General features: G+C 42.7%; 2 protein-coding genes across 3 annotated transcripts in view; both read left to right on the top strand.

Annotated features, from left to right (window-relative positions):
- The window catches only part of dennd4b (DENN/MADD domain containing 4B), a 25887-nt gene extending 22158 nt beyond the window's left edge, over nucleotides 1-3729 (top strand). For both annotated transcript variants that reach the window (XM_079470224.1, XM_079470225.1), the window contains exons 26-29: nucleotides 625-724; nucleotides 849-1020; nucleotides 1098-1156; nucleotides 2200-3729. In XM_079470224.1, coding sequence (XP_079326350.1) covers nucleotides 625-724; nucleotides 849-1020; nucleotides 1098-1156; nucleotides 2200-2345 — 477 coding nt within the window. In that variant the 3' untranslated portion in view covers nucleotides 2346-3729. The remainder of the gene's footprint in view (nucleotides 1-624; nucleotides 725-848; nucleotides 1021-1097; nucleotides 1157-2199) is intronic.
- Nucleotides 3730-3856: 127 nt separating this feature from the next.
- Nucleotides 3857-10000, top strand: part of LOC306901820 (immunoglobulin superfamily DCC subclass member 3) — a 12308-nt gene continuing 6164 nt past the window's right edge. The window contains exons 1-7 of the mRNA XM_079469933.1: nucleotides 3857-4077; nucleotides 7576-7660; nucleotides 7740-8045; nucleotides 8130-8274; nucleotides 8388-8518; nucleotides 8598-8735; nucleotides 8822-8980. Of these exons, the coding sequence (XP_079326059.1) occupies nucleotides 7814-8045; nucleotides 8130-8274; nucleotides 8388-8518; nucleotides 8598-8735; nucleotides 8822-8980 (805 nt within the window). The 5' untranslated portion in view covers nucleotides 3857-4077; nucleotides 7576-7660; nucleotides 7740-7813. The remainder of the gene's footprint in view (nucleotides 4078-7575; nucleotides 7661-7739; nucleotides 8046-8129; nucleotides 8275-8387; nucleotides 8519-8597; nucleotides 8736-8821; nucleotides 8981-10000) is intronic.

Raw genomic sequence — 10000 nt, forward strand, 5'->3', positions numbered from 1 at the left:
ACAGGTTACTACACACAAACACACACACACAACTCCTGAGAGAGTCACCGCTGACTGCACACTGCACACAGGTTACTACACACAAACACACACACAACTCCTGAGAGAGTCACCGCTGACTGCACACTGCACACAGGTTACTAAACACACACACAACTCCTGAGAGAGTCACCGCTGACCGCACACTGCACACAGGTTACTACACACACACACACTCACACACACACACAACTCCTGAGAGAGTCACCGCTGACCGCACACTGCACACAGGTTACTACACACACACACACTCACACACACACACACACTCACACACACACACACACAACTCCTGAGAGAGTCACCGCTGACCGCACACTGCACACAGGTTACTACACACACACACACTCACACACACACACAACTCCTGAGAGAGTCACCGCTGACCGCACACTGCACACAGGTTACTACACACACACACACTCACACACACACACAACTCCTGAGAGAGTCACCGCTGACCGCACACTGCATACAGGTTACTACACCCACACACACACATTCACAAAACTCACTGACACACACACTTTAATGTTGTTGTTCTGTAGGGAGAACACGTTAGCTCACTTTGTGTGTGTGTGTCAGATTTCAGAGGGCAGTGGAGTGCGTGTGAGGATGTTGTGGGACACGTTGACCCCTGACCCTGAGCAGTGGCCTCCTCTCTACATCATCTGGAGAATACACAGTGAGTATCAACACATATAGGTGTGTTTGTGTCGTTCAGCTGGTTCATCATATAAAGGAGCGTCACTCATCTGACTCTAGATCAGTCTTTTCTGTAATGATGCTCGGTTCTTCCTGTTCTGTAGGTGGCGCTCCCCGGCACACTTACAATGCCACTTGGCGACATCATAACCATCCCTTCACTCTGAGCTTCCTGGAGGAAGTGCTGCGCTGGGTTGGCATGAACGAGGTACACAAAGCTATCACGCTCTTCCTGGATACTGTTGCTAAGCAACCAGGCACTCCCAGGATACAGAGGTGAGACCCTTGAGACGACGATGATGATGATGAGGGAGGGATGGATTTGTTGTCTTGATTGTGTTTGTCTCGTGCAGGAGTTTGTACAGAGAGATGTTGTTCCTCACCGTGGCTGCGATGGGCAAAGATCACGTGGGTGGGTCTCTCGCCAACACACACACACACACATCTGCTGGAGGAGAAAATCATGATCATTTAATGAGAGACTTGTGTCTCAGATGTTTCTCCTCAAATTGCTCAGGAGAAATAAAAAGAGAAACACGTGAGAGTGTAATGATGAGTCTGGAGATTATAGGGGTCAAATAATCTGGATTTGATGAGAAAGGTTAGAGTTCACAGTGACCACGTTTACATGGACAACAATAATCTGATATTAACACGATTAAGACAATACTCTGATTAAGAATGGAGCATGTGAACAGAGCTTAATGATTCGCTTAATCCATGTAAACACATAATCGTAGCCTGATAGCACACATACATCTGGTTTACGTCTAATTGACATCTGCAATACATAAGTCTGCTAAAGATCTGGAGATCTGGAAACATCTGCTGTGTAAAATCATCTTAGAAAGAGCAGCTTTACATCCGTTCTAAATCATACACATCTTACAGACGTCTTCTAGAGGTCTAAATGACACCTGACAGCAGACGTATTGGAGTTGAGCAAACGATGCACTGTAGATGTCTTTCAGATGTAAATGCAGACGTCAAATAGACGTAAGTTAGATGTATGTGTGCTATCAGGGTACAGCAAACAACGCGTCCTCGAGCAAGAAAGCACATGTTTGGTCCGAACAAGAAAGACGGCCACAATTCTAGAAAATAAAAGAAACACCAAATTCTGTATGTGGTACCATGACGAAGACGAACTGTTTGATGATGCATGAAATTATGGAGGGGACGTGGAACGGCGTCGCTTAGGAACTATGTAGTCTAACATGTCAAACGGGAACATGAAAGGTGTATTCTTAAAGCAACTCATATAAACACCTTAATCGTAATATTAGCTTTATCAGAATAACACAAATCATTAGATTACTGACGTCCATATAAACGTGGTCATTGAGATCTTTAATAATATTGGCAAATCTGAGCTCAGCTTGAGACACTGTAGAGATCTCTTCTGAATAGATATGCAGAAATAAGATGTCTCTCTCTCTCTTGTCTTTTGCGCAGCTGCGTTTGATAAGCGTTATAAAGCTGCTTACTTGCGCTTGAGCGGTTCTTTGGGTCGAGAGGAGCTCAGGAGGAAGAGAGTTCAGCCTCCGAGTTCAAAAGCTGTGGACTGCAGACGGTGTTTTCTGCTTCCGCTGGAGTGTTGAGGAGCGTCTCCTGTCTGTCTGTCTGTCTGTCTGCTCATCCTCATCCTGTTGGTTCCTGCTGCTCCTGGACACGCCTACAGAAACTCTGAAGCTGTGCATTATGGGAACACGTGACCTCCACTGAATCTCCAAAAACTGCTTCTGTATCCCACAATGCTGAGCAACTGACACCCGGCCCACGGCAGGATAAAAAACCACTGAAGGTTTTATTTCTGTAAGACTGTGTCTTAAACAGATCATCATTGGTTGTTTTCTTCCTGTTTCTCACATCCCATCTGTTTGTGTGCCACTTAAATTCTCAACACGTTTGTGTGTTTGTTAAATGTTTTCAACACACATTTCTCAGTTGTTGTCAACACACACTAGTTTTATGTGAAGTTTGGAGGAGATTGTGTCTCTTCTGTAAAGATGATGATGACGGCGACTTTCTTCCTCCTGTTCTGTTGTGTAGTGTGCACTACTGAGGGAATATCCCCTAGAACTCTCATCATGTCAAATTCCCCTCATGAGATCGACTGTTTAGGACTGTCGCAACATTATTTTCATGACATCTGATCCTTTTCATTATTGTAATGCAACAAATTAATTTCTGTGTTAGGAAGGGAAATGTGCTTAATGGACAGGAAAATGATTAATGCTGATCATCATAGTTTTTCTTTAAGAGAAATACATTGGTCGTTTAGTTTGGACAGTGTTCATCAATGGTGTGTGTGTGTAGATGAGATGACCTCCCGTCTGCATTGAAACACATGTGTGTTCCTCAAATATTTTCTTTCTTCAGGTTTAAACAGCTCTGATCTGTATTCAACAGCGATAATAGGATTCATCTTTTAGTCTGAATTTGGTTGATGGGACATTTGAAACTAAACCGTTTTTAGTGACATTACAGGAAATGATGTAAGAGGACAATAGTTTTCACTGCAATAAACAGAATATAGTGCAGCATGTCATGAGAGAAGTTTTAGATTTGAAAGATTCAGGTGAACAGATAGATTATAAAGCGCTATTTAAGTTCTAACGTGTTTGCTGTGGTAATTTATATTGATGTGAGTGAATGTTGTGGTGGTTGTTTTTTTAAGAAAAGAGATTTATGAACATCAAACATCAGTGTCTGTCTGAGTGTTTTTACATCAATCAAACATTTAAAGAGACACACATGCACCATCTTACTGAAGAAGAATTAATGATGGAGCCTATTTCCTCTTTTAAATCTCTAAACCAACAAACATTAATCAATCGGACTTTCTGCTTTGATTAAAATAAACTGAACATTTCACAGAAGGTTTTTTATGATGTGCAAAGCTTTCATTATTGTCAGGTGTATATTGTGTGATGTGTTGTATTACTGTTTTTGTCAAATCAATCAAATGAATGAATAATCTATATACTGACGTCAGTTTATTCAGAATATAGCGCGTGTCCCGTATTAAACACGCCCCATACGCGCGTGTCTCTCTGCGCTTCTCTGATTGGCTGATGAGCTCCGTTGATTTCGCTCCGTGTAAACTCACGCGCACCGGTGTTTGTGTACGTCAGACGCGATCAGACAGACACGCGCACAGCGCTGGATTATTAACGGGAGAGAAAAGAGATTTTAAATGTCCGATGTGAGAGTTTCTATCATGAACAAGTCAAACATTTAAACAACTCAACGGAATATCAATTAAAACCCCGGAGTGAATAATGACGACATTCACGCATCTGCTGCTGCTCCTCTGCGTCACAGTCGCAGGTAAGAGTTTGATTTTAAACTCTACAATCTCTCTTTCTTTCTTTAAACTTTACACATGTTACATGTCATCTCTATTTCTTTATTTAAACTCGACACATGTCTCTGTTTATTTACTGACAGAGAGTTTGTGTGTTTTATTGTTTATCGTCTCTTTAAGCGATGGGATCCCTCAGCTGACGCTGTGAAATAATGATGAGTTTTAATATTGAAAAACACAACATGTGTGTTGAAGAATGTGAATGTTTAAAATGTCAAGCTTTAAATATGAGTTGTGTGACTGCGGGTTGTCTCGTCTGGTTTATTGTGAGCTGAAGTTCATGTGCATCAGAGTACAACAGACAGACATTGACCCTGACCTCTGACCTCTGACCTGACACTCATTTTCATATGACTGGATGTTTAGGGTTGGGGGGAGGTTCAGGGGTAATCCTTCAGCAACTGTCACACACACACACACACACACACACACACATGTGTGCAGATAGGCCACACAGGGTTCAAAAGGTTAATCCAAAAGATCTACCCCGCATGCGCCTGCGCTCCAGACCGTCTGCACTCGCATTGTGTGCATGTGTGTGCTCTGAGATTCATTTTGCTAATTAACAGCAGCAGATTCTTTTCAGAACTGTGGGAACTGAATGCGTTTCATGAATATGCTAATTTGTTGGTGGTCAATGAGACACAGACTGCTCACGCGCAGCCGCTGTCATCACACACACAATATCACATTTACACACACAACTCTCCCATTTATTCTAGAAAAGTGTGTCAGCAGTAGGAATGAGATGTTTGAGAATTGTTTGAAATGACAGGATGACGAGTAAAGACTCTTTGTGAATGAGAGTTAAACGATGGAGACACACACAGATCTGTTATACTGTCACATCACGCTGAGATTCTCTACAGACGTCTCCATCACGTCTTTACAATAACAGCACTGCCACGATTAAAAAGAGTGAAATCCATGAGGAATATGAAATGGCACAAATAGACGAATGATGGTGTTCAGTGTCTTGATGTTTGATTTATAGAGCATACGGCGCTACTTCATGTTTACTGGATTTAACTTTGCACAAGGTTTGACCAAACCGATAATGACAAGCTTTACTTTTCAATTGTAAAGTGTTTCCCCTCAATGGTTAACCCAAAAGGGTTATTTTTCTAAGAGTTGTTAAAGTTTGTTGTATTGTTGTGTCGTCAGACATTTGTGATTCAGATTAAAGACGTCTGACCAGCAGATGCCACAGAGACAGATTAATGACGTGGTTTATACGAACGCTGAAGTTCACGGCCACTCGACAAGACAAAGAGCATCAGGACTCTCTCATGACCTTTAGGATGTGAGGTCACAGTCTGTCGCTCGGGAGGGAGGGGAGGAGCTGAAGTTCTCCTCTGTTTACTGCTGAAGATGCTCCGCTATTGAATACAGCTGCAGTGTGAGACTTTCTCATCCAACAAAGAGACCAAACCCCCCCAAACCAAACTGTTTTTAAAAGTACTCATGCAAATGAGAAGTTAATGGTGTTGTTTCATTACTGCTCTTAAAGAAAACACAGACACGACTGTGTGTGGAGATCACATCATGTGTTCCTGAACATCAACACATAGTTCATGTTTCTTAGGCAAAGATTCTTTTGATCTCGCCAACACTGCAAAAATGTTGCTACATTTCTTACTTTACATTTGATTGGTCTTGTTTTTCATTCAAAACCATGTTAAATCATTAGGCCATTACTTGAGAAACTTCAGATAAACAGATGTGTCAAATGAGAATGTTTGTTAAGTTAAATTAACTTAAATGAAGTAAAGTACTTCTAAGTGAAAAACATAATTATTTAAGTTTATTTTTATATCTCACTGGCAGGTGGCTTTTCTAGTTTATAGATTAAAGGACTTGTTCACTTTCAACATACATTTTCAATGTCATTTTCTCACCCCTGTTGTCATCCAAGATGTTTATGTATTGTTTTCTTTAGTAGATAATAAATGAAAGTTTTTGATTAAAACATTCCAGGATTATTCTCCATATAGTGGACTTCAATGGACTCCAAACGGTTTCAGTGCAGCTTCAAAGGGCTTTAAACGATACCAGATGATGAATAAGGGTCTTATCTAGCCAAGCCATCGGTCATTTAAAAGAAAACTGAATGCTTGCCTTGCTCTGTTCTGCAAAGCGCGTTCACGACTTCACGTAATTACGTTGAAACGGTCACGCTGGTAGGGTAGGATGTAAAAATCCATCCCATCTTCTCCTCCATGTTCAAAATCATCTGACATCGTTGATTTACCTTTTTTGTAAACAGCGTTTGACTTAGTGTTTCAAGTTGAACGTACAAATACTGACTCAGTACTTGCGCCTACGTCAAGAGTGACCTTTTTAACGTAATTACATATTTTACGTGAAGTCGTGAACACGCTTTGCAGAACAGAGCAAGTTGAGCATTTGTGTTTATAAAGCATATACATTTTGTGAGGTGTGATGTGAGGTGGGATGAAACTGCCCTGGTAAAAATGACAAACGACTTGCTTATAGTATCAGATAAAGGTAACATCTCACTACTAGTGCTGCTTGACCTTAGTGCTGCGTTTGATACTGTAGACCAAAACATACTTCTAGATCGCTTACACAATTATACCTGTATTGAGGGACAGGCACTACAATGGTTTAGATCTTACTTATCAGACAGACATCAATTTGTGCATATAAATGTGGAATCATCAAATCTAACGCAAGTAAATTATGGATTACCTCAGGGATCGGTTCTAGGACCCCTGCTGTTCTCCATATACATGCTGCCCCTCCGAAACATTATAAGAAAAAATGGTATTAGCTTCCATTGCTAACAAAATGTGTTGTGTGATGTGAGATGCGATGTTGTGTGATGTGAGGTGGGATGTTTTGTGATGTTGTGTGATGTGAGGTGTGATGTTTTGTGATGTTGTGTGATGTGAGGTGGGATGTTTTGTGATGTTGTGTGATGCGAGGTGGGATGTTGTGTGATGTTGTGTGATGTGAGGTGGGATGTTGGAGTGGACAGATGCTCAGCTGTCGCTGGTCCAGACACCAGACGTCATGCAGAAGTTTGAATTTTACACACGGGTTTGTGTTTTCAAGTTCAAGTGCGTGTGAACTGTTTGTTGTGTGTGTGGCAGCTGCGGGGGGCGGTGGTTTTGAGTGATGCTGTGGCATGGGAAAGTCACCCTCACACTCCTGTGAAAGAGATGCGGGTCAGACGGAGGGAGGGAGGGGGGGGCAGATGGCTCTTCAGACAGGGGCAGGAATGATGGTGCTGTTACTGAGGGTGGGGTTTTATTGTGTGAATGAGGCATCAATCTCTCTTCAGAAAGTCAAGTTTAAGTTCAACAGAGCTCAACAAAGCCAGAGAAACACGAACCTTAACCCACAACATCTCATGGAGTTCAAGTTAATCATGCCAATGAATTCAGTAAAGCTGTTCACTTCATTCGTTTGTTTGTGTGTAATGTAATGTATTCAAGTGTAACAGAGCTGGTTGCGAGACACCATTTTTCCTCCGGTTTCATCATCTCTCATGATTCATCATCTTCATCCTCCTCATCACTGGTAATCCTGATGTTCTCTTAGATTATTCATCATGTCTGTGTTCCACACCATCATTTTCTGACCATGTTCTGTTCTCCAGGTGTGAGCGGAGCTTCAGAATTATCCTTCATCAAGGAACCCAGTGATGTCATCGCTGTGAGGGACCGCCCCCTCATGCTAGACTGTCAGGTAGAAGGGGAGGGGCCTATCACAATCACCTGGAGACGGAACGGTGTACCTATACCTCTGGGAGTGCGATCTCTGGTGTTGGAGAACGGCACGCTCTTGATTCAGAGCTTTCAGAAGCGGCGGGGCAGTGACGAGCGCGACGCCGGCGAGTACGACTGCTCCGCACAGAACCGATACGGCCTGATCATCAGCCGCAAGGCACACGTACAGCTCGCATGTGAGTCACCTGTCCATCGTATCTCAGATGTTTATCCACGATGACATACAGAGTGAACATCTCTCACTGGTTTCTGTCTCTCAGCTCTCCCAAAGTTTCACACACACCCGGAGTCTGTGAGTGTGGATGAAGGAGGCGTCGCTCGATTTCACTGTGCGGTGAGTGGCGTTCCTGAAGCCAACATCAGCTGGGAGAGAAACGGAACGGGCATAAACAACGATGACGACAGGTAAAACACACACACACACACACATCATGACTGGAGGCTTCTCCTTGTGTGTTTCATCTGAGAGATGTGGTTTTGTGTGTTGTTGTGATGTTGTGTTAATGTTTTGTGTTCAGGTACACACTTCTGCCCAACGGTATACTTCACATCACAGGAGTGCGTCAGTCTGATGGCGGTGTGTATCGCTGTATGGCTAAAAACATGGCAAACACCCGCTACAGTCATGAAGCCCAGCTGTCTGTCACAGGTACAGATCAACACAGTCCGTCTGTCCGTCCGTCTGAATTAATCTCACACATGATCGTGTGTTTGTGTGTTTTCGTCAGTGGCAGGTAATGGTCTGTATAAGGATCCGGTCATTCTGTCTGGACCTCAGAATCTCACTCTGAACGTTCATCAGACGGCTATACTGGAGTGCATCGCCACCGGTAACCCTCGACCCATCGTGTCCTGGAGCAGACTGGGTAAAATCTCACACGCTGACCTCACTGTACTCGTGATGCAGCGGTAAACCTGTGACAGGACTAACACTGATGTGTGTGTGTGTCAGACGGGCGCTCTATAGGTGTGGAGGGCATCGAGGTGTTGGGCACAGGGAATCTCATCATCTCAGATGTGTCTCTACAGCATTCTGGTGTCTATGTGTGTTCTGCTAACCGACCCGGAACCAGAATGAGAAGAACTGCAGTGGGCCGACTGGTGGTGCAAGGTACATACACCTCACATCATGGATCTCACGTGTGCGTGCGCATGCGTGTGTGTGAGACAGAGAGAGAGGGGAGCATGTGGTCTGATGCATCTTGTCTGATTCTGACAAACACACTTTAACCCCACAAACAGTTTTGCCCCAATTCCAAACCCCCATAAAGACCTGAAGTGCATTTGACAAAAGGACAAAATGCATTTCATTCATACTGAGAGAAATCTTTATAAACTCAAACCTGACTGAGAGAATGTCTCAAGTCCTGTCATGACAAAAGAACGACCAGCGGAACAAAGAAAACATGCACGAACACACACACACACACACACACTGATGATAGTGTATGAGAGGAGATTGTTTATTTATTCATACTTTCATTTTTCTGTTCAGATAGATGTGTTAGAGACAAACAACACTGATCTTTATTGTGGCTGAGACCAGAGAATAATGAAAGCGAATGGGGGAGGAATAATTGTGTGTGTGTGTGACCTCTGACCTGGGGTGTGTCTACGTTTGTGTGTGTTTTGAGGGGGGGTTAAACAGAAACAGCAGCTTTAGGTTCTGAACACACTGTTTACAACAAACAAACTAACAAATGCATATGAAACATTGTGTGTGTGTGTGTGTGAAACACATCCATTCTGCTGAAATATCTGAATTCATGGATGTTTGAATAAGGGCTGCACAATATGAAAGGAAAACATAACATATTAACTGGTTATATTATGGAAGTGCTTTAAGTCTGTAAATCGTATTAAAAACCTGTTATACAATCAACATAGATGTTTCACATCGTTCCGATTATTGATTATCACACACAGTCTCTCTCTTATCTGCATTTAGCTGAAACTTTAAACATAACTTTGGGTATTTTTAACATTTAAAATTCTTGCAGACCACTTGTGATGTATTGTGCAGCTTTTAATCTAACACACTTTCATCTGTTTATTATTTGTTCATGTGTCTCAACACACATGCATGTGTGTGTATGAATGTGTGTGTATGCGTGCATGTGTGTGTGTGTGT

The sequence above is a fragment of the Barbatula barbatula genome, assembly GCF_947034865.1.
Source record: "Barbatula barbatula genome assembly, chromosome: 12".
Lineage (NCBI taxonomy): Eukaryota > Metazoa > Chordata > Actinopteri > Cypriniformes > Nemacheilidae > Barbatula > Barbatula barbatula.